Source organism: Oreochromis aureus, linkage group 8 (genome assembly GCF_013358895.1).
Source record: "Oreochromis aureus strain Israel breed Guangdong linkage group 8, ZZ_aureus, whole genome shotgun sequence".
Classification (NCBI taxonomy): Eukaryota; Metazoa; Chordata; class Actinopteri; order Cichliformes; family Cichlidae; genus Oreochromis; species Oreochromis aureus.
The window spans coordinates 13988910-14014326 of record NC_052949.1 but is presented as its reverse complement, the minus strand read 5'-3'; the positions used below and the strand labels follow the sequence as shown (position 1 = coordinate 14014326).

The following is a 25417-nucleotide window of genomic DNA, read 5'->3' as shown; positions in this document are numbered from 1 at the left end:
TTCATTTGCTCCGCTGACTGTCTCTACTCTCCTTGGCTCTTTTTCCTCCCTTCCTACAAGAATGTATTTTTTAACAGGACCTAGGTGTAAGGTGCTCATTGGGGGGGAGACTACGAGGTACCGGATTCATTCCTTGAATCCTAATTCAGTTCGGGCTAGGGCACCGGGGACTGATATGAAGCAGCGCTCTCCTGCAAAGACCTAACTCCCGACAAGAGTACAAGCCAGGATGTCTTTTCTCTCAGATTTTCCGCAGCCAGCCTGCACGCTACAAATCGTTTGAGCTATCACAGCAGTGCGGCCTGATCTTTAAACAAAACCAACAAGCTGAAGAAGGCTGTGATGAAGGGATTCTGCTATGCTGCTGACACAATTAGACAAATTGTTACTAGATTTTGTCAGCTAGTACATTTTTTTCCCCTCATTTTGAGGGGGGTGATGTACTAAACCCTTCCATTCACCAGAGAACTCCCAGAGCCCTCCATCTATTCAGTTATACTAATTCAATTAGGGGCCTCATCACAGGGCATTAGCTCTTCCCCATGGCCAGTCCCCCCCACACCCCAGCCAGTATATTCAATTAGCCGCACTGGAAATAAGATGATCACAATGTAGAGGCTGTCATTAAGGGACCAAATTAGCAGTCACTTAAAGCCCAAGTTGGCTGGGTACTGTTGCCAGATGCCAATGTCTGGATAGACCCACCATCTGACCCTTTGCACTTAGACTTGCTGGGGATGGGCTGTGCGGGGCCCAATCTGACTCTAATCCAGACACCGTTCCAACGAGAAAGCAAAATTGGTGCAAGACAGAATTTTAAAAAAAAACAGATGCAAAAAAACTGAAGTAAACCATCTAGGTTAGCCTATAAATGAAGCTTCCCTTTATTCTCAGGGTTATGCTTCACAAAACATAATTCCCTCTTGAAACTGCTCCCTTCCTGCATCTACATGATCCATCAATGTCACAGAGGTCTAAACAAGCCGCCCTCAGGAGCTGCTTTTCCAATCAGGCTGTAATTAAACTAAAGCTTGGCTTCATCCCTAGACTCCAAACCAGCGCTGTCCAAAGTCCCCTGCTGCAGGGGCATGTAGAGGGAGGAGGGAGGAGCAGTGGGAGTGGAGAGAGTGGGAGGCTGTTTGTTTTTCTGTCTTGGTGCTTTTTTGACTCATCCAGACCCACAAATCATGGGGTTTTCAGGCATCCTAAATTAATTACGGTCACTTCCCACACAATAGAGAAGACGTGCGTTCCTCAAGGGAACAATAAGTAGCTAAATGCTGACTGACAAATAGACACACATATGTATAAAAGATGGCAACGAGTACACACACACACACACAGAACACCCTCCCATGGGTGCACTAATGTCCAGAGCAGCAGATGAACTGGACCAAAGCACTGGCCAAGTGTCAGACCCCAGCTTATATTACGTAGTCCGCTTCAAAGTGTTGCTGTTTGTTTATCTGTCTGCCTGCTTAAACTCACAGCAAGGACATGCCCCATCTCATTTCACATCAGCCTGACATGCAGCGGGGGTAAATGTTCTTCAGGGGCCTCATTAGAAAATGATAAATATAATTAATATTTGAGCATGCTAGCTGAAGCCCCACACTGGAGAATTGGCCTTTTGAACAGAGATGGGGGAGTGCGAGCGCTCCTTAAGGGAGAAGTTTCTGCTCACTGTTTGCGCACATGAGCGTGCGTGTGTGTGTATGTGCTGCTTGCGCATTGCCCTCACAGCCAACACAAACACCAGTGAAGGTACAAGCAAATGAGAACAAGCATGCGTGTGTTTAGCTCTTAGGGCTTAACTCACCTTGACATGGATGCGTTGACAGTGAGCGCAGTTGGGTAGGGGTGTCTAAAACCCCCTGTTGTGATTGGATAAACAGGTTGACCTTGCCTAAGAAGAGGGAAGAAAAGAAGAAAGACGGAAAGGTAAAGGAACAGAGTTGATGGAAGAGGAGAAGCTAAAGCCCTCTGTCTCTCACTTCTCCCCACCGTGGGCCTCTTTATTCTCATTTGATCAGGACAAAAATCTAGGGGATTGCAGAGCGCAGATCAAAGGGAGGAAAACTCTGAACAATTTGAATGCCACAAATCTTGATAGCAATGGCTAATTAAATTTCATAACCCTTCGCTCTGTGTCGACAGAGTGGGGCCCCGTTCCTCCCCAAGCTGGAACTAGGTGTTTTGTTGTGATAATTAAAGACGAAGCGCGGGTCTCTTTAATGGAGCCATCACACTAATTGAGGTCTACACATCCAAAGACAAACAATAATGAATGTAAATTTATACCAAAATAAAGTGCAGCAAATCAAAGGGCGCCATGGCTGCGCTCAAGGCCTCTCTCGGTATTTAGATCGCGGTGAGAAAACATTAAATTAACAGAGCTTAATTTGTAGCCTTTTGTCATATTAACAAGTGTTGACAAGAGTTACCAGGGGAGAGCCCCTATGTGGAATTGTGGGTAAAATACGGGCAATCACAGTTCATTAATCTAATTGAACCATACACAGACATGCAAAATAGTATTTGACACAAAATAGCAAGTTGAGGTTGGTGAGGGCTTAAAGGAGCTGCTGCTGTGGTTAAGCAGCGAGTATGGAAGTTGGAGGGCCAGCGAGAGACAGAGAAAGCTTTTAAAACTGTGTCCATAAATCCATAAATGAAATGTATGAAAGGTAATATCCACTTTTCTTGTTTACAGCGCCACTCTTTAATGATTTAGCTTGATGCGCACCTTTATGCTTAGCAATCATCACAGCATGAAGATGTTTCTAGCCTTTCCGCACAACTCACAGGAGAATAAAGATGAAAGAGAAGTAAAAAAAGGATTTGCTTACTGTGGTACTAACCATCCTAGCGGATGGGGGATCTGGCCGACAGTGCCAGGTGACAGTGGGTAATAAGGAGATATATCTGGAGGATGTGGAGGCCTTGGAATTCCTGTGGAAGAAGAAGAAGAAGAAAAAGAGGATGACAGGAGGAGAGAGGAGGTGGACAGGACGAGACGATGACAGAGAGAGGAGAACCAAAATCTTTGTCAGTGCTGGGATCTTTTCTTTGTTCAGTTTCACATATGAACGGGGCAGACATCACAGGAGTGCAGATGGGAGGAAGAGGAGGAGGAAGAGGGCTTGTTGCATCGAATGTACACAGTGCTAAATCACACTTCCTGATCAAAGGCCTTTGAGGCGGCACAGCGGCACAGTGTGTTGGAAGAGGCAGAGGGGAAGAGAGGTGAGGAGAAAACACCAACACGATTCTTGTCACATTTGTCTGGTGACTCAGAAGATTAATGATATAAAATGACTGAGGTTTAGAAGTTAACAAAACATAGTATCATAATTAAAGCTTTCTATCTGATCAAAGAGCTGCCAATATGGGGCTAGCAGTTGAATCTGCCTGCTGATTTACGCTGACAGTCCTCGCTGTATGGGTGTAGATATTACATACATGAATAAACAAAGCAATTAAGGGCTTCCTTTTTTTCAAGTTCACCTCAATATTTCTGGATTTAAATCAGATTAATAGTCGATTAGCTTTACATTTGATGCTACCAGAAGTACAACGCAGTGACCCCAATATCGGATCATCAGTCTCCATTCGTTCAACTGATCCTCAGATTTAGCATAAAACAAGCAGCAAATTTTGTTTTTCACCCACCGACGGTGACAAAGATGTCCAATTTAAGGACAGCTCTTTTTGAGGGCATCGCCGAGCAATCACAGCATCCACGGTGTTGCCTTTACTCTCTGTGGCAGCTGACAGGCGAAGGAGCTGCATCGACAAGCTGCCCCGAACGAATGCCTTGAAAAGGTCTCGTACACAGCCGGCTGTAAAAATAACTTTCTCTCTCATGACAAACTTGAAACAGGGAACACTAGGCAAGTGTAAAAGCGTGGCAGGGAGGGGTTTATGTGCAGCAGACCAGGAACTGGGGGACATTTTTGATTTCTTTCTTTTTTTGGCTGGCTGATGTGCGTTTCTTCCACACAGCTTGCTTTTGCCCATCCAGCTGATGCTTCAGGTATTTTGGCCTGTGGTAACAAAGCCCACGTAAACCCAGATGAATCTTCATAGATTAAAGACGCTGGCTTCTGCTGGTGTTTGTTCCCAGCTGATTTAGCTCATCCAGGATCTCACTCTTGAGGAATTTTGGTACGCATGGACTCTTTTTTTTCCAAAGCAGGAAAGTTTTCTTGGGAGTACAGTTATAACAAAAGCGAGTTCTATTAAAAAAAAGAAAGCCTGTGGAAAATTATCCCATCGCCACCCAGCGCTCAAGACCTAATATAGCTCATTAATTAATTAAACACTGTGCCCAATTAAGCAGCCCCATTAAGCACTACATTAAACAGCAGCTGGCACATTATTTCCCCTTTGTAAGGGCCATCATAATAAGGGAACATTATTACCTAAAACACTAAGTGAATCCACCAGAGACCTCTGAAAAGCATGAAATTATTCAGCACACTGAAAATGCATTAACCTGAAAGGACGGGCTGAATGACAGTTAGCAAAATTAAGTGCTGGGTCAAGATGCTCGTGGAAATGAATGAAATTGCCTAAAAAAAAAAAAAAAAGTGCACTGAATGGTAGGAGACTGAATTGTGGGTATAAACATGGACACTGACTGCAGGATCAACAGGCTACAAAGCAGGCATGGAGAAAACCTGTAAAAGTCTGTGTAAATCTTTCATACTGAGGAGTTTTGTGCACTTAGTTGAAAACTGTGCGCTTGCTGGTCTTGTAAAGTAAAGAGCTCCCACTACAGTGGCAGTATTATTTTGAGCATTGGCAATTAGAGCGGTGGCTGTTTACTGAATTCCACGTTTAACGAGAAGTTTACGAGGCATTCTGCAAGGTTGTTGTTCTAAAATGCAAGGCCCTTTTTTTACCCCCCTCAATCAAAACCAAACGATTTTAGTGAGCTTGATGGCTGAATCAATCAGAAACAGATTAGAGCAGCAGTTTTCAATAAGAAGCACTTGAGCTGACCTTGTCCTACATTAAGTATCTTGTAAACAGTGCTAGTCATGTTTATGAAGTCATCAAATGAGCAATTAATGGATAAAATAAGTTTTTTTCTGTTTCATTCCTTTTCACATTACCTGCATTGAAAGTGTGACAAGAACACGACTACATACTGTTCAAAGAGCTGTGGTTCCTTATCAAAGAAGAGAAGCTTATGTGTTTTTTCACCCCTTGAGACTTATTCTTAATTTGTTCGGAACGTAATTGGGTTTTCGGGAGGTTCATCCTGACGCTTTTGGAAAACAAGTGCACTTAATTCTGAAGGTGTTTTGAGCAGAATTCAAACACGCCCGTCTCCATTTCGATTACAAGTCTCCGCACGCCAGTTAAACTTGTGTGAAAACGCTCTGGACCGTACCTGTTTTGGGATCCACGTCTGTCTGTAGGTGAGGTGGGGGGTTCCCCGGTGTGAAGTGTTCATTGCTGTAGGTGATCAGAGGCGTGAGAGGGTGCACATGGTGGGGGTGCTGTACCACTGGAACCTTATTAGACTGAGAGACAAGAGAGAGGAGGAGGATACAGAGAAAGATAGATGGACAGGGATAAAGAAAGAGGAAAGGATGGGAGAGAGAAATAAAAAGAGGCGAGGATGTTAATATTTGGGATGCGAGTTAAAGATTCCAGGCGCCTGCCATAGAGTTACAACTTGAAAGTTCTCCAAAGAAGAGCTATCAAATTCTGGGTACACTCAAAGCGCCAAACCACCAAACCACAGTGAAAATAGCATGGTTTGTAATTAAAAACACTTCTGTGGTGTCACTCTGGAATTCGGTAACACAATCTAAGAGGCTTGTGGGGTTGCCTGTTCACATTTGAGTTTGATGTGTGATGAGGCACTTTTAACCGCGGTTGTAAGTGAAGTAATCGATCATCTGTAAACCACAAAAATCAAGGGAGCGCGCGCGTATATCCACAGCCATTAGCAGCTCTCCGCTCAGCTCTCGAGCCTCCTTCTGCTATCCCCTTCCCTCTATCTATTCCCCCAGGGCCCCGGTTCACGGAGGGTATGGGTGTATTGTAATAAAAGGGTTAGGAGAGAAGAGGTGGGGCCGTAAATCCATTTCTGCATTTTTGCCAAATTAGTTTTAGCTATGTAATCTTCTCTTTGTGCTTCTAAGTGGCGCAGGCCCCCTTTTTTTTTTCAATTACCCAAAGATTACAGTTGAGCTTTAGGGGTGTGCTGCTGTGGGCCCCTGTGTTAACCGGAGCTCAGCCCCCCTCTCATCAGGCCAGGGCTGGGGACAGACTAATACACACAGTCCCCAACCACAAGATAACCAGATTAGAGCTCTGCTGTAGATTAGGCTGGTGGCAGAGGCTGTGCTCGCCTCTTTACCCACACATCCTTATCCTGCCCTCAGCAGTCAAAGAAGCAGCACTAATCAGGCTTATCATAACATGGATGATATGTTCAGGGGGAGAGGAGTAAGACACCAAGCTGCTTGCGTGCGTATGTGTGTGTTCAGTCTGCTCTCTCGTAGGCCACACACCCTCATTAGTGACTTTAACCCATGCAAGAAAGAAAGAAAAAAAAAAGCTCCACTGTGGCACATTTCCAAAAGACTTTGAAAAACATTAATGGGACTAGATGTTGGCAGGGGAGGAGAAGGAGTGTGTGTGTGTGGGGGGGGATACATGCATAAGATACTCAGCTGCCCAGTGCTCATTGACAATACAAATGCAAAGCTACAGGCCCAGGGCAAGACAAATGTGAGCAGAGATTAATGCTGCAAACTAATCATCCGCCCAGTCTTTTTGAGGCTGAAGTTAATATCGTGTCCGTGTGAGAGGCCGATGCACCAACAGCCCATTCAGAGTCCCGTGCTAAATTTTCACTGGGTAGTTAAAGCTGTCTATCTGCATGGTCTGTACAAGCATGGCCATCTAGACCTCTATTCTATAATGGCAGTGCTGGGGGAGTGGGAAGAGTGTGTGTGGAAGAGGGGTGGGGGGCATTCCCTATTGCCGAGGTCCCAATGAAAGATTAATGAACCCCAGCAGAACTCCAGGGAGGCAGAGAGAGACTCCTGGGACTCATTCACAGCCCTGAGCTGAAAAGGCTAGGGAGGGGAAAAGGGAGAGAGGGTTTGGGGCGGGTGTTTGTGTGTCAGGGTTGGAGGGGTGGATAGATGGAATGGGATTCGTTAAAAAGAAACACAAACGAAGGCACTCATTGTTGCTTAGGGAATCCTTATCTGATCTGCACACCCAGAATAGAGGGATGAAAAAAAAGGTGGAAAAAACAATCGTGATAGAGGTTATGGCAGCTGCTGAATGTGGCCGATGAGTCGGCAGCTGAATGCTAGAAGATGGCCTCGGTCTCTCCCTCTCTCCCTCTTTTTGTCCCCCCATCCCCACCACCTCATCGCTCACCTCCTAACCTCCTCCTTCACGTCTCTCCGCTCCTCCCTCGGGTAATGATGTGAAAGAATGTTGTCAATTCTTCAACTCTCTGCGCTGAAAAAGCTTTAGTGGCCATTTAAATGAGTTCTTTTGTCCAGGGACCCCGGCCATTGAGAAGACAGTTCAAAATGCCCATCCACTGAGTCCACATTTAGACAGAGGGTGTTAGAGAGGGTGTGTATGGGACTAAGAGGGAGGGAGAGAAGTAGAGGGCAGGCGATTTACATCACAGTCACTTGTGGTATAAGAGTGTCCTCATTTTTTTTTCCTGAAAAGCTCAGAGTGATGCAAATAGCAGTAGGCTGAACTGCCTGCTGGAGGTGGAAAAACGTGAAGGCAGAAAAAGGACACTGTAACATAACTCAAATTTTGATGTCACGTTTGTTGCAAGACTTTAAAGGCAGGTTCTTTAAAAGAAGCTTTTACAGCTTGAGGACTGAAGAATTGGTCAAACTAGCCCCACTGTGTTATCTACATCCTGCTTACATCAATCAGTCAGCTGATATGGACCTCCTTCCATCAGCTAATACGCACACTCTGCATTTTTTGCGATCATCATAATCACTTCACTTCCTGCTGACGTCAAGGCAATACCCGGTGGTCCCTTGCGGAAAAGAGGCCGAGCACCTGCCCTGTGGCCCACTGTGGGACAATGCAAGGCCCAGGACTCGTCTGGCAGGCTGCTGGGTGCTTCAGCCGCACAGGGCCCACACAAGGAAACAAAAAGCAGGCGACGTGGGAGGCTTTACTCTCCCTGCTCCACAAAAGCCAGGGGTAAAAAGAAAAGAGCATTTCCTGCCCCTACACCCCCGCTGACTCGCATCCTTCCCACCACCTATGTCGTGAAAATAAACAAATATAGCAGGAGACGGACGCGCCGCTCTGCAGATGTGACGAGCTGATTCGCGAGCTCGAGAAAGAGATTTCGCATTCAAAACAGCCTGAAGTAAAATTTAAGGGCACCCTCTTGCGCGAACATCAGTGAGCACGTTTACTCTTTCCACATCCAGGACACAGATATGGCACCTGCTGCTGAAATCCACCCAGCAGACACAAACAGAAGCAGCAGTTGTTGGCGTTTGATTGTGTTATTAATATCGCCTTGGCTCTTTTTTTTATTCTGATCCGCTCCTCTTTCTTCCAGATGTGAGGTTAAAATGCTCACAGGAAGCCTGCATGTTTTAATAGGGTCATAATCAGCCTCTTCCTGCAAATTCAATCCATCTCAGCAAGTGCATAAATAAAAACTATATATAACATATATAGTAGCTGGTAACTTCCATCAGTGCAGATGTCAGACCTCTGGGAAGGGAGAAGGGGTATAGGAGAAATCAGGGGGGGGGAATAAAGTGACAGCAGGACAGAGTAAGACGAAGGGAGGGGGACAGAGAGGTGGAGGCCGGACAGGAAAAAGCTGTTGGCCTTGCATTTCCGCCTGGTGGGACCTTGCAGGGCCAATTTGAGCCCTAAATGTGAAGGTGGCGACCTTGTGGGCCCAGTGGGTGGCTGGGCAGGGGGCTAGAGCCTCTGTCTCCCTGCTTCATGTCATGATATGATGAGTTGTCACAACAGCTTGCGGGGCGCTAATGAGCTGTAGTGAGGCCGGGGCAGGGAAGGGAGACCGGGAAGAGAGGGGTGAGGGATGTGGGGATGACAGTGGCGTGATGGATTGGGGTCCTCCAAATTCCAAAGCAAGCAGAAAAAGCTGCCAGAGCACACTGACTCTCCCACAACATGCAAGTGGCCGGAATCCAAATCACATGGAGTGACACCACACAGAAAACAACACAACAGCAATAGTGGGAAGCTGGGGGGGTGAATGTGTGTGTGCGCATGATTTGATATAAAGCAAAACAAAACAAAAAAAAAGAAACAAAGTACAAACGGTGCTGCCACTAATCTAATCATCTGGTATCAATCGATGCTGTCCTGCTGAAATCTGTTTACACACAATTAGTTTTCCTTTGGGAGGCATAGAGTGCCCCCTCCAGGCTACAGATATTAATCTCTAAGCAAACGCCATATCATACCAATGAATGTTCAAACACACACACACACGCTAGTCCTCGTAGCACTCAGCCAAATCAATCCTCAGATTCAAGCAGACAATCTAAAGGAATACTTAGAGATTAGCAGCGATGGAATATGAAATGCTCTGACAAATTACAGGCTTATCAGAGCCATGACCTTCCAGCATAACATGCTGATTAAAACTCTGCTACATTTCAAAAATAATAATTTTTTGGTTAATCAGAAGAAGAAGCAGAAGAAGAAAAAGAAGAAGAAAACTCCTCATAATATTAAGAACCTGGGGATTGTAAAGGGGGGGTGATTTAAAAAGCAGATATGGAGGTGTTGATCAGTTTTCTCTTGCAGAGAAGATGCGTCTCCGAGGGCAAGAGGCTCCCGAGACCACAGTATATTTAAAAGTTAATCTATTCACTTTGCTGCAGTGACATGCTGACTGCTTGATCAGAGCGCTGAACAAAAATATTATGTGGGCCAGAGCCTTTGCTCCCCTTCCTCCTGCTCTCTTCACTAACACTCAAGTCATTCGTCATCATTTATTTTTTTCCTTCTGCTTCCCATCTTTGATAGTCGGCACATCAAATAGAATCGCAGAAAGGACATGTTCTGATATGTCACAGATAAATAAAACTGCGCACAAATAGCTTAAATATGAAGTGGTATTTTGGTAGAGCTGTTGTATTCTGTGAAGACAAATCATCCTCTTAGACACACGTGTGTTCAAGCTTTTTTTTCCCCCCTTCCTTTTCAGTGTAAACAGCCTCTTGAACTCCCATACCTGAGTTAAAGGAGGCTTCTCTGAGAGGTGATATTGTATGACGGCGTTAAGAGCCAGACTGAACTGTGCCTTTTGAAATGCAATCAGTCCCTAAGAATTTCAGCAGAAAGCCGAGCAATTAGAATCTGAATTGGAAGGCAACATTAACAAAAGAATATGTTAATCTGTGAGGTTGCCCCAAATCTTATTTTACATTTCACAGCTAAGACATGAGTTTGATCAAATATTATCAAGTAAATAATTCTCCTCTTGAGAGAATCACGTCTGTTGCCTTTTTAATTAATTTAAGCACATTGTTTATAACGTTTATTACGTAGGCTTGAAAGTTATGCTCTTAAGTGTGTGGCAAAAAACAAATAAATAAATAAATAAATAAAAATATTTGGGATACTGGTCTTGGATCTAGCTCAGGCATGCACATGCACAAGCACACAAACACGCACAAGTTTTCAACGTCAGAGTATTTCTAACAGGCTTCAAAAAAAAAAAAAAAAAAATCAAGTGACCACAACTCTCTCTCCCACCCTCCCCCCCCCAAAAAAAACCCCACTCCCTTTCCCCTCACCTATCTACAACTGGCCTGCACCACAACAGCAGCCTGTCAAAACAATGTTAAAACCCTTCAGTGGTAAGAAAAAGCAGAGACAGCGAAGAAGCAGGGGAGCAGTGCTGCGTTACTCACCCAGCTGCTCAGATTGAGGTGCCAGCAGCCCACCTGCTGGAGGAGAGAGAGCCCGGGGCCTAGGACTCCTGCCTTGGCTCCCGTCTCCTCCGGCCCGGCTGGAGCTCCATCCCGCGGGTACATGACCCCCTCGGTCCCACCCCCACCCCCACCCCTGCCTTCTCTTCCTCCTCCTCCTCCTCCTTCTTCCACCTGGCCCCCCCCCAGCTCCTCCTTCCCCGTCTACGCCGGGGAAAAGCCCTCTCGCTTTCCTTGGCCGCTCCTCTCCTTCACTTCTTCTCTTCCTCCTTTGTCTGTTCCTGTCTTGACTCCTTCCTCCACTGTGTGCGAGTGTATTGCCGGGCATGTGTGGCGCGAGTGTGCATGTGTGTTTATCGTCCCCCCTCGCTTTGGTGTCGCAGCCAGCTGACCATTGTTCCCTCAGGTTTTTGACATTAGAGTGCGTGTGTCTCCTGACGTGTCTAGAGCAGGCTCAGGGTCTGAGGCCTAGTTTCCCCCCCATAAACACACAGTCACCAAATCCTCTCCACCCATCCACCCACCCACCCACATCTGCCTGCTCAAAAAAAAAAGGAGGAAAAAAAAGAGGAAAGAAAATCCCCCCAAATCCTTCACTCTAACCACAGAAGCACTTGCTCTTTGCGGCCAGCAGTCTCCTCTTCTTTGTCAGAGAAAATTTTGATGCCGGTGACAAGAAGTATAAGAAGTGAAAGCCAGAATGTGGACAGAGAGAAGGAAAAATTACTCTGAGCAGTTGTTCAGCACTGCAGTAGTCTTCCCACTAGCTATACTCCAGAAAAAATACTCACAAACACACACACACACATACATATACACACAAAATCAGTTATTACCCAAATCCCTGCTGTACGTTGGGTCTGTGTATGTGTTTCTTAAGAGTATGTGTGTGTATGTGTGTGGGCTCTGCTGTGCCTCCAGGATGCCCAGAGACGAACTGGCAGCTTGAAAAGCTTTGGCTACAAGGTAAAGCGAGCAAAGCGAGAGATGGAGACAAAGAGGAGAGAGAGAGCAGGAGAGAGAGAGAGAGATAGAAAGTGGAAAAAAAAAAAAGGAACAAGACACAACAACATCCACAAAGGGAGGGCAGGCTCAGCAAAGTGTGGCCAACAGTCACTTTATCTGTGTGATGCTGACAGTCCCCTCTTCATGCCCACTTTCCAGGGGAGAAACCAAGGAGAGGGAGAGAAAGTCTTCACTCTGACACAGACGTGGCACCTTTCGTTGCAATCTTTCTCTTTTTTTTTGGTTCCTGTCCTCCACCCCGCTCTACTTTTTTTCCTCTAAACAATACCTTAGAGTGGAGAACAATTCTTCTTTTAACCCCCCTCCTCCCTCCTTCCAACTCAATTCAAGGTTCATGTGAACAAGGCCTCGAGCCCCTCCTCACTGCCCTCTCTTGCCTGTTCTCCTTTTTCTTTGCAACTATTTCACCTTCAAGACCATTATTCTTCTGAATACTGAAACCAAACAATAAGCTTTGTGTGGTCAAGATTTTTTTTCCCCTCCGAGCAATTCAAAAGATGTGCCATCCACTGCAGAAATAGACGAGATGCATTTAAAAGGGAAATCCTTCAAACGAGACTTTTCATTTATTATTTAAAAAAAGAAAATAAAAACGTTCCAGAATTTTGCAATGCTGTTTGTTCACTTTATTTATTTAGTTTTGGGTGTAGCAATAAAATAAATAAATAAATAAATAAATGAAATATCCAAAAATATTTTGGTCATCCTAACATGACTGAGAAAAAAAGAGGAGAGGAAATATTAAAAAAAATGTTTAATAAACTGAGAAGAAACAAAAAAATGCTACATGTTGAGGAAAATTTCTTTTTTATTGCAACAAATTAATTATTTAAAGTAATAAGTCAAGCTGTCCAACTTTTTAAAGAGATTTTAAATTTTGCGTTCTATAATAATAATTAGGCTTGCCTTTCTTTAATTATCTAACCACCTGAACCTGAATAAGAACCATGACAAATTAAATATTTATAGAATGAATGTCACATTTATTCTATTTTTTTTACATGACCTAAATAAGAACATCAAAAAAAAAAAAAAAAAAGTTTAACTACAGTGAGAAAATTTAGGAAATGTAGAAACGAGCAATAATTTTTTTTTTTGGAAGTGAGATCAGAGAAATGAAAACATGAATGTTTCTCATTACAGCATTTTAAAAGCTGGCAACAGAAACAACTGCAAAGTTTTTTTTTGTTTTTTTTTTCTTAATACAACAGAGACTTTGTTTTCCTCAAAATACGCTCTCGCTTTCTTTTTCTCCTGCACTCGCTCAGCCTCTCTGCCGCTGTTAGGACCCTGCTCTTCCCTTGGCCTGCAGCAGGCAGTCCTGAGGCCCTTAAAGCCAAAACAAAGCCCTGGGAATGTCCTTTACACAACTTGAACAATAGCGCCGGGGCTCCAGCTTGACAAGTAAAAGAGCTCCGACAAGGCGGTGGCTAATTGCCTGCCCTCCCTCCATTCAGCCGCCCCGCCACACTCCTGCCATCTCCTTTTGTCCCACGTGCACTTTCTTAAGTAAACTGCCAGTTTGCCAGCAAGTGATGGACAGCTCCCAATCATCCAGCCACAATGGCATCAACGCCACAACACAAGAGAGCACAGGGAGGATAAAAAAAAACTTTTAAAAACCCTCTTTTTTTTAATTCGACTGTCTAAGATGTTCGCACGAGACCGAAAAGTGTGCGAGGGGAAAAAAAGAAAAGAAAAAGAATGACGGACAAAAAGTTTTACAAAACAAGGAAATGAAACAACCTATGACCTTAGCAGTTCATTGTTTTCTCAGATAAATCACGACAATCGGAGGCAAAAATGCACGAGCACCAACTTCAAAGTCCTCAGCAATTACTATAATAATTACAGTATAATTATGATATTTCCCAAAAATTCTATTTGAGTAAAAAAAATTCAAATTCTTTTAAACACACAAATTCCAAATTAAATATTGACTCTGATTTTTTTTAATATTACCAGAAGAACGAGAACAGCAGATGTGAGCGGCGATCAGATTTACTTAAATTAAAACGTCAATAAAATATATATTTTAAAACTGATTCGATCCGAATAACAGCATGCATGAATTAAAACGTAAAACAGCAGCATTTTATTTTTTAAAGCACACAATAAATAAGAATCGTATTTGGTTTGATGTGTTAGAATAATGCACCCCTGTCAGGCTGTCAGGACAAAGCAATCAAACAGTGCCTTTCATTATCCAAATTGTCAATCTGTCACTTAGCAACATAAGTGTTATAAATTGCCAAATGGAGCACAGAAAAATATCCAAGGATAGATTCAATCAAAACATGATATTTAAAGTCAAACAAGCACCAGAAAATTAAGCACAGCTGTAATTAAAATGTTGAAAAGTCTTACCATTTAAAAGAGCTGTATTTGAGATGCTGCTCGGTTCCTGGTTAAAACAAGCATGCTGGCACTCATGGTAGTGCACAGACTCCAAGCAGACTCCCACCACCATGTCAGCCACTAATCCACTGGGGGGCAGCACCTCATCTACGGCAGCCCCTCGCTAAAGCCCGATGGGTTAAGCCGATAAGACAGCGGCCGGAGGACCGGGCGACAGCCAAGGTAATGCTGGAGCGACTTTAGGACGGCAGCCCTTCGGGTCCCAGAGCGGGGGGGAAGGACCGCGAGCGAGCGGCCAGAGCTGGCTGTTCACTCTCAGCCACCTCACGCATTCAAACGCACACTCAGAGGCTGCGCTGCTCTTCTCCGCGTCTGTCCGGGACTCCCTCTTTACCCCTTGCCCATCTTCATATCCCCCCTAATAAGCTCTTTTGTGTCCATCTCTCTTTCTTTGATAAGTTGAAAGAACAACAAAAAGAGGGCGAGAAAGAAAAGCTTTCATTCAGCTTGCTTGGCAGACATAAAGGTAGTGGAGTGCTGTCTATAGGAGTTGCCCTAACTTGGCTAAACTCAAGCAGCGGGGTGTCTCTCGTCATGTCATTAATCCCCAAAACTAGCCACGCTCCATTCACTGCTAGTCACACTAAATTAAATGCAAAATCAAAAACACAAACGCCGGGCAGAAGAAGTGTCAGAAAAAAGGGGAAAAAAAGGCTAGAGAAAGCTTTCCGATCCAGGGCAAAGGGTGTGTGGTGTTGCAGCCACGTTGCCCCTAAGTCCTGCCCGTCGGTAGCCCCAATTTTTGATGTAGGAAGCCCCGGGAAGAAAAAAAAAAACAGTCTCACAAAAGACAAAAAAACAGACATTTATCACCAAAAGAGCCTGTCATTGTAGTGCAGCTTTTGCACCTCCAACTCTCCTGCCTGAACTCTCTTAAGACAACTGAGGGGGGAAAAGGAGCCCCAACTCCAAAGTCAAACCTGCCAGACAACAAGGCAACAACAGCAGTTAAAACAATACCCAAAAATACAAATAAATGGATACAAGCTGTGGACGGTTTTCAGGAGAGCTGGCAATAGTAAATTCAACCCGGCCAACTGGTGGCTTGAAGAGAGGAAGCCCACTCTTAAAGCCGTGATCCGACCATCCGCTATACCACCGCTGTGAGCCTTTTAACCACAGCAGAAAAAAAATTACTATTGATCTTCAAATGGCGATAATTGAAAAGATCAAAAAGATTAAACAAAAAGAAAAAGAGAGAAAAATCAAGAATGTGCTGACTTACCATGTTGTGCTCCTTTTTTGTTGCAAGATTTTGTTTAAATAAAAAAAATATTTGCTCAAAGATGCAGCATTGGAGGTGTCAAATTTTTGTAGCCGTCTCTTGATCGTATTACTTCCACAGTCCTGGTTTCCAATGCGTCTGAACTTTTTCCCTTTCTCTTTTATTTTGTTTGTGGTACCTAGCCTTTTTTTCCCCCTGCTTAAGACTTTAAAAGCCTTCAGCTCAGTAAAGCAGCACAAATTATCTTGCCACCTTGCTCAGCTCTGATGCTTTGGCCGCTAACTTTGGAAGGCCCTTTACTACTGCATCAAAATTAGCATTGTCAAAGCAGTTAATGAATATTAATATTGTATTTGTCATTGGAGCTGGCCCATTGCTGAACTCCAAGTCATCCATCAGGGACAAGATTAAGCACACAATTATTTCTGACTGACAGGGACCAAATCTGGAAGATTTTTTTTTTTTCCCCCTCCAACAATTTAAAGAAAAAGACACAACATCATCTTAAGGTACCTCCCATGAGACGAGACAAGATTAATACACTTTTAATGAAGCAAGATTTCATGGTGCACGAACAGCAGGAACCTCGAGAAAAAAAAGGGGAGAGGAATATAGAAATATTTCGGCTCAATTTCTACAATCTTTTAAGCACTGGATTTATAAATTACAACTAATTTCGATGACAGGAGACAAAATTTTACCTCAAAGATTTATATTTTTTTTGGAGTGGAAAACATTTGTTCTCTTAGTTATTTTTATTAATACATAAAAGCTGGATTTCACCTTTTTTTCTTTTGATCATAGAAAAGAATAAGACATGCATGCGCTTCAGAGTGAGCGTCGCTGGAGATAAATTTAACATGAAACAATAATTAAAACCCGGGACCTCCGGCTCTCTCGGCAGAGCCCGGCGGATCGCCGACCGCTGAGGACCACACAGGCAGCCTGCATCAGCACCACCCGCTGCACCAGCTCCATCCCGGAGCTTTCTCCCCTGCTCCGCCGCCCGCTTTCCACTGAAACGGCATCACAACCAGCAACTACGGCTCCCGGCACAATTTTCCAAACCTTTATCGAATGTGTGACAATTTTTATTATTATCTGAATAATGATAATAATAATGCCGGTTTCATTTCTCCACTGAAAATCCTCATCGGAATTGTTTAGTAAATTTAAAGCTCTTGTTGAAATATTTACCTCAACAAATATCACTGCTACTAACACGTGTCTAGAAAAATTAAGCAGATGACGCATCATCTTCTTCACTCCTCTGTATCCAAAGTACCTTTTGCATGATTTAAAAAAACCCAAACACTTTTCTTAGGTAGTGTAAATTTTGAACGACACCATGCCCAGCTTTCCCAGCAGCATCCTTCCTTTCCCCACAATTATCTGATTACTCTTCACTGTTCAATCATTTCAATCGGGGGAACGGCCAAATTCTTACCGGGTCCAATTAAAACTTATTTTCTGTTACTTTCTGTCGTCTGAAGAACACAACCATAAAATAAAGCAAAAAAGCACAGACGCAGTCGCACAAAAAAATGGCAGATGTGGGGCACTAATGCCAGCAGCCCAGTGAATTGGTGTGAGTGTAGGGGTCAAGCTGCGGGCTCACCTTGGAGCGCCGAGCCCCTGCCGACCACCCTGCCGGCTACCTAATACCATTAGTAACCCTTAGATGAACATACTAAATTGGCCTTTTGTTCTCCAGGAGCCGATCCGGCCTCACCAACTCACTGGTATCACGGCACCGAATGCAGATGGTGCTGGTTTTCTCTGAGATGAATAGCGCGCTTAAGAAAGCGCTGCTTCATCCCGAATCGGCCGATCTCTAAAAGCCGTCGGCGCGGCTTATCTTATTTTATTGTACTTTTTAAATGTCGCTTTTAAAAAACATTTGGAAATAATTCTTTAGATTTTTCTTTTTTACCAGTTTATTTACTTTTAAATCTGAAATCTAACTAAATGTGTGTCATACATACAATTTAGTATAAAAATGTGAAACTCTTAATTTGCAAGATCTTTCAATGTTTGATTTCATCAGCTAAAAATTATAAATGTAATAAAATTAGGAAGCTAACCTAGTTAAAAAAAAATCTAATTAATTGTGGGTTTAAATAATTATCTCAATTAAAAACGTATCGCAAAAAATATCAAAGAATTAAAATTTCAAATGTGCATCACACTAATAAATCATTTCTCATTAAAAACATAAGAAATTTAGATGTTAAACATACATCTCTTTAAATTTAAATAAGTGCAAGGAAGGGAATGACTCAAATTTAAATTACAATTAATAAAACAATCTTTTTCATTGTTGTGACACGGGCACAGACACTGATTAAGTGTTCACACAAGGCCGTCTATGAAAACAGGCACCAAACGCTGCGAATTAATTCAAGTTGAGAGCCTAAAACAGGTCCAATCTAGGTGAGGAGGAGAGAAGGGAAGAGAGAGACGAAAGTGAGCAGAGCAGCCAGCTCTGTGGCCCAGCGTGATCACATCAGCGCTAGTATCAAATTAACTCTCTGACTTTGAAATTTATTGATCTGCTATTAAGACACTAGTGAACTTGATGAAGTGAGTGCTGTAGGTGACTCTGGGACTTCAAAGTCTTGCACCAGCCACATAAAACAAGCCACTTTGATCCCCGCTCCGCTCCTCGGATCTGGAGAGGGGGCTTCAGAGGAACCCCCAATTCTACTCTCCTCTCTTCTCCCACTCATCCCGGGCCCGGGCTGCGGCTCTCTCTTTCCCTTTCCACATCTGTTGATGCCCCAAGAACCGGCAAAGCACCGCTGGCACACAGTGTTCAATCGCACCAATCGAGAACGCAGTAGTGCACAGTGGTGCAGACAGATGTTTTTTCTGATTCACCGAGAAATCATAATAAAGCAACACAGACACACACACACACACACACGAACACCAAAAAATGCAATACGATGTCAAAACAACAACTAGACTAAGGCGGCCATCTAAGCGCAATGGCATTAAAATTCAGTGTCGATAAGAAGGGGATTCTTCATGCCAAATACGGCATGTAATAAGGTCGACGATGAGAGAGACAATGCAGAGTGGAAGATAGCAGTACTATTGTGTGGTGAATACATCCCCCTCTTCGCTTAAGGCAAGTCTTCCCACTACATTAAATATTGTGTGCTGCCAATCACACCTGCCTTTTTTTTTTCATTTTGTGCCACTGGGTGGAGGTAGTAGTTAATGTTTTCAACATGCACTCTTATCACTACAATATACCGAAGCAGACACAAACCACAGCCGGCCCACAGAACACCACCTCCTCTCCACAAACTAAAAACATTACAGGACAAAATACAGGAAATAAATACAGAAAAAAAGCAACAACTAAATAAAATCCTATTTGTTTCCTCTCATCATTTTGCAACAAAACAGCCTACAAAACTTAGGTTTGCCCTCCACTGAGCTGCTAACTTAGCAGGACCGAGTAAAATAAATATTAACGGCTAAATTAATCATCGGCAGGACAGTGTTTGCACTCAGGCTCCAGTGCTCAAAGGCAGGGGTGTGTATGTGTGCGCTTGCGCGCAAGTGTGTCTGCACTTGGAGTGCCGGGGCTAAGCTGCGTCTGTTTAATTAAGAGGGGTAAAACAGATGACAAATGCGAGACAGTTAAACATTTAATGTGTGCTTATCTCCCCCCTCATTTATTTAGTTGGGAGAGATTCAGAGTGGGTGGCGTTTAAGAATGATGTGCCGGCGAAACGCTGGCGGAATTAGAACGCAGCCCCGTGCGCCGCGAGAAGTCAGCAAGCAGCACGCAGCCATTTCCTGACAATTGTTTTGACGTTTTGCAACTTAATTCTGTTTGATGGGAAAGAAAGGGATTAGGTAATAAATCAAATAAACACAAATATGGATTCTGCTACACAGCTGTTTCTGAAAAGCAAAAAAAAAAAAAGGAGGACAATGTAAATGACAGCGTCACTCTATTACGGATAAAGTATTTTTAGCATCATTGCCTAAATTGTCAAAACAAACCATGCAATTAAAAATGCAACTATATCAAAGGCCTAGTTTCTCCTTCATTTCACCTGACAAAGACTTAATTTTTTTTTCTGGTTGATCCCCATTGTGTATCTCGTACTGATGCACATTGCCTAGAGTCAATGTCAAATCCCAGCTCCAAAAGTCCCGCAAAAAATACAGAACGAACAGTGCCCGCGGCACACACATTCCTTTTACTCAACCCACTTGCAATATCTCACCCAAAGTTATCGTTTCCACTGTGACGTTAAACTGAAAAACAAAAAAATATAACATATCTAGAATATATACTCTACCTATACTGTGTGCGTGTATTTATGTAATATATAGCGTCCGTTTATCACAGTATGTTAAAGAAGGGAAGACAGAAAAAGAGAAAGAGATAAAATGGGGTGGAAGGGGTGGTGGTGGGGGAGAGAATGGAAAGCTAAAAAAGCAACAAAAAAAAAAAGCGAGAGAGAGTGAGAGAGAAAAAGAAGAAAAGGAGGAGGAGGTGGAGGAGAAAAAAAGCACTGTGCCAAAAGCATATATAAGAGAAACCTTCACCAATTAGTGGGGAGAAACGGGAGAGGGAGCTGCCGCGGCGTCGGCACTCAAAGAGCCAGGCCTCGCGGCGAAGCTGTCATGTCGGCAGGATTGATCAACAGGCCTGCTATTTCTAATGGCATGTTGTCATGAAGCTGCAGCCATGGGGAGCCACCTGCCTCAGTCCTCGCACAGCACTCCGTGTGTGTGTGTGTGTGTGTGTGTGCGCGCGGTGTGTATGCATGTGTGTTTATGTGCATGAAAGATGGTTTTGGGGGGTATTTCAGCAGCCATGCCTATTCTGTGCCCATATATCTTTTACTAACAATTTGAAAACAGCCTGGAATCCTCCTCCCACTCTCTGGCAGTCTACCTTGCCTACCCCTGAAGGTGGAAGAAATGTGCCATCTTGGATCTTTCTTTATTCTCACACACAGCAAAGCCAAGCTGAGGTAAAATCCAAAACAATGGAAGACCACAACAATAAAAACAATAACAATAATAACAACAATAAAAATAATAATCATAATAATAATAGATTAAATTTGTCTTTGTAATCTTCATAGGGAATAATTACTGTCCGACAAATATATTCCTCAGTTGTACGGTATGAAACACGACACTACAAGTAAAGCTATCCTGTCTTTGATTAAAGCTCGTTTCCGTTTCATTAAAAAAAACAAGAAAACCCAACAACAATCTGTCTAAGAATAACCAGACAATGGAAGCTCGCTTGTAAAATGCCGACCCAGAAAAAGCACAATCAAAAAACGAGAAAATTACTTTGTTGAAAAACGTCACGTTATCCCCGTTTTCAAACTGCTTCGCCGGGCCAAACAAGCCCGCACTCGCTAACAATAAAAAAGTCAAATAAAAGTTAGAGAACTTGAGAGTTCAAGGTAGCGCGGGCTACTTGGAGTGCGTGTCACGTACAGTTAACCTTTTTATCGGGCATGCCTGTGGTCTCATCAGTCGATGAAATTCTTTGCCCGCGGCGGTGGCTTAGCCGAGGGACATGGACCAATAGAAAAATATTTCATTGTGTTAGCATTTCAAATGGCGAGTGGAGGGTGGAGAGGAGGGCATTTGGAGGGGCGGTGGGGGAAGTCGCTCGAACCGATCGTTGCCAGCGGAATTAATTGCCTATTCTGAGAATAATGTCCCTTAACCACGATTCTCGGAGGGCCGAACGCTAGCAGAGGCCACTTTTTTTCTTTTTTTTTTTTTGTTTGGTGTCTTCAAAAAGACGAGCGCTTAGGGGTACTGGCCGTATTAGGGGTTTAGCTCAGTCCCCTTCAGGCTGGGAAAAATAATCAGAAGCACTGAACCAAACTCAAGTAATCCCTACTCCAATTAAAAACGGCGAACCCATTACACCGAACATTAGCGCATTGACAAATAAAAACCTTAAAATTACAGCTAAATTCATTAAACTTTGCCAAATTCGGACAAATATTTGGAGTATTAGCGCAAATTCACTTTAGGAGAGACAACACGAGAAATAAACCTTCTCCGTTCGGCTTTCAGCCAGTGCTCGATAAATGGCTCAAGATGGCGCGACCCCAGTGGTGCTTCTATCCTTTTATTTAAGGGGATTTAAGTTCAGGCTCGGCTACACATTGGCCAAGCATATGCAATGACCCTAACTGATATTGGTGCATCTTTTAGCCACATCTTAATCTAACCTTTATAAAGCTGTGCAGCTTTTCAGACTCAAAACAGCATTAAGAACTAGCATTGTTTGGTGCGAGGAAAGAACAGCCCTGGGAGACGACGCCACAGAAAAGCTGGGGCAAGGAGCCCTCTGGAAAAACAGCTGCTTATGCACTCCAATCAGTAGGAAAACAAAACCAAAACCCAACGGCTACGAAGGGAGGGGGAAAAAAATTATTTATTTTCTCTTTTTTTGGGAAGACGGACGGGGCATCCCAAATGCTACCTCCCTCCACATCGACCTCTACGGGCCCATTCGCGCTCGGTGTCAATTTCATCCCTCGGCAGATGGACGGGCGAATTCGCAGCAGTCCCCATTACACGCCTCTCCTTCGCTCATTGTGAATTCAGTCAACGAAGTCAATCTTATTAACTTCCGCGCCGGTTCACTCATGACATTTTCTTCAATTTTCTCGCCAACATCAAAAACATCAATTAGCAGCTCGAAAATGGGAAGGAGCGAATGACAGAGTCCGATAACGCAGCCTTATTTGAAGCCGAGGGTAAATCTATTCTCCAGTTTTGAATGTGTTCATTACAATTGCGTTTTCAAAGAAGACCTCCAAATAGCAAAGAAATTAAATTTATCTCCTAGAAATGTCCAGAAATTGTTTTTTTCTTCCCTTTCTTTTTTTTTTTTTAATCCTGTGTCTATCTCTCAGCCTCAGTGGGTGACACAAAGCATTGTGGTGCTACATTTTCTTTTTCTCATTAGAACAGATCACAACTCCCACAGAAGTTGAAACCCTATACTGTAACCTCTAGACTAACCCGTAGAAATTACTTTAAAAGGAGTCCAACATTTCTTTGGGAAGAAAAAAGAAGGCGATAAAGTAGCCTGCCCGTGACCTACGGTTCCAACAAAAATACTAGACGATAAATGCAGTATCTATTTTTTACCCTACAAGGGGAGCTATTATCAGATTAAAGGAATAAAACGCTTTACGGGGAAAAAACGCGAGGGCTTTTCTTTTGTATTTATCACTTCTCGAAATCAATCTTCACACGAGCATTTATCATTTAATTTACACGGCACCATTTAAAATGTGCTATTACATTTTGTTTGTCCTGCAGCAACATTGTCACACGAATTCTGCAGTTATATTCATCTACGCCAAAAAAATTATAAAATTAGATTTTAAAATATTTTTGATATATCCAGGACTATTTTTAAATAAATCTTAAAATCGCTGTTTATTAATAAAACAATTTTTATCATGAAAATTAAGAATGCATCATCTAACTATTAACAATAATAATAAAATTAAAGAATAGTTTTTAATAAAATAGCATTTGCATTTTTTATAAGCTATATTTTAAAATAGACTTACATTGAATAAATGTAATAAATTTCGATTAAAAAAAACAAACGAAAAAACAAACAAATCACAACCATTTTATCCACAGCCTCATTGATCATTTCCTGCTACTCCACAGCACAGTTACATCAAAATGTGAAATACAAACCTACACATTAATGAAGAAGCTCTCTCATGGCTCAACTCCTCTGCCTCCCATCACTGATGAACATGTAACTCAATAAACCTCGGCCGGTAACCTTTAAGTAAAAGGCTATTTTTTTGCCGATATCCAAACATTGTCAGACGGCTTCCTCATGCTTGAGTTACATCTCCGAGGGGGTGAACAAAAGCAACTTTAGTGGCTGTGGAAAGACACTCGCAATGCGAGGGGGGGAGCGGGCCGGTCGCTTACGGAGATGTGCGTATCACGTTCCTCCGGCCCATTGATTTCTGATCTTTTGACATTATTTAGTAGCTTTTTATTTTCTTGCCCGTCTTTTATTCCATGTCATAAAAGACATAAATGTCCAAACAAGTGATGTTGGGAATATCTACTATCTGTCAGAAGAGCAGGCTTTTCCCGGCATTAAAGCGACTGAATGCTCTGACGCAGTGCCGAGAATCGGCGGGATGAAAATATCACTCTTTGTAATGGAGGCTAATCAGATTTCGGATGCCGTTTGCCTTCTAGCTAAAAGGAGATGGAAACGCTTGGAGCAATAGGGCTGTAACCAATACACTTAAGAGTTCATCGCAATCCTGACCTCGACACAAAAGGTCTTGCGTTTGTTTTCTCACACTTAAACTGGTATGTATGGCCAAGAAAAACGGGACGCGGAGTCAAAATTTTAATTTATTCCAAATGTCATTTTAATCTTCATTTCTGTTCTAAATAGACATGGCTGAAGCGGCGAAGCCGGCATGCTAAACGCAGAGGAAAACGAGGCGATGCATCTGTAACACGGCTGTCGGCTGAATGTTGAACACACAGTAGTGATCAGTTCCATTAAGCGGGGATTTGATCATCTCCCCCGTGCGCTTTCACAGCCCGGCTTCAGATTAGATCACTGTGAAAATGGTCAAATGGTGTGTTTATCTCTCTGTAATTATTTTGATGCAGATGACAGAGATTGGTTGTTTGCATGTGGTTAGATGAGTGTGCACAGTGTGAGCCAAGGCATGCACACACACTCTCAGGCAGGCACGCGAGCGTGGAAAGAGCTGAATGGGTACTCTCAATGCCATTAACCCATTAGATAATTTCAACAAAGGCCTGAGAATAATGTTTTATGTGCGAGGGGGGAAAAAAATTAATGTTCTTGCTGGGCAACACAAATGGACTTTCAATGAGATTGAAAGCGAAATCCTCGGACAACAATGGAGTGTGTTGAGCTAAGCTTAGACATGTAACCGCTGTGGTAAAAACACTATCTTACCTTGGCAGAAGTAAAAAATATTTTGTTGCGCCCCTAAAAACAAATCAAAGCAGACTATGTGCTTTCATAGGAACACATCTTGCAGAAAAACAGCAGGAAAATGTGTAATATTGTCAGTCAGTAATGATGTTATGTCTAAAGTTTAAGTTCTCTCTTGGCACCAGCATAATTGAGGCACAGCTGATCTCCACTGTGTGAAGAGGACGTTTTTGTCCTCCCAGCCTCTGCTGCACTCAGGATGCCCCCTCTACCTTGCTGTGACCTTGAGCGAAACAGCCTTAATCCTGAAGGGTAATTTTAAGATCTATTGCACACTTCCGAGGCTGATAATTACATTCAGATTTTTTATGAGATCATGAGCGTGATCTTTCGGCTCGCCCTATAATCACCTCTATTTTCACTTCACTCAACTTAGGCTGTGTCACTAGATTACCGGCCCTTCGTATCTACCTTTCCAATTACTTTTAAGAGTTTTGGATGGACAAATTTGTGCTTTCATGTCCCGTGTTAGCAGATGAGTTGCTGCTTCTGGCCATGAAAGGAGAGTTTTTAATGAGCTGAGGTAAGGTTAATTGGTTCACTAAGATCCTCTGAGTCATGTGCCTCTATATGAAATGAAGTCCATTTCCTGGAGCTTCCCCCGGACGTGTTTAATAACAAACACTTCAGCCCAATTTTCATGTTCCAGGGTGAGGGAGAAAAACAGTGAAGCTTGGCGAAGGTCTGCGTGGAGGGGGTGGAGGTTGGTTGTTTTTAGTTGTGTTACTTGCCTATACTATTAACGCCATCGGT

General features: G+C 43.2%; 1 protein-coding gene across 26 annotated transcripts in view; it reads right to left on the bottom strand.

Moving 5' to 3' along the window:
• tcf7l2 (transcription factor 7 like 2) overlaps window positions 1-25417 on the bottom strand; it is an 88210-nt gene that overhangs the window by 12383 nt on the left and 50410 nt on the right. For all 26 annotated transcript variants that reach the window (XM_039616027.1, XM_039616028.1, XM_039616030.1 and 23 more), the window contains 3 exons: window positions 5402-5534; window positions 2850-2952; window positions 1820-1906 (listed from right to left, as the gene is read on the bottom strand). In XM_039616027.1, the coding sequence (XP_039471961.1) occupies window positions 1820-1906; window positions 2850-2952; window positions 5402-5534 (323 nt within the window). The remainder of the gene's footprint in view (window positions 1-1819; window positions 1907-2849; window positions 2953-5401; window positions 5535-25417) is intronic.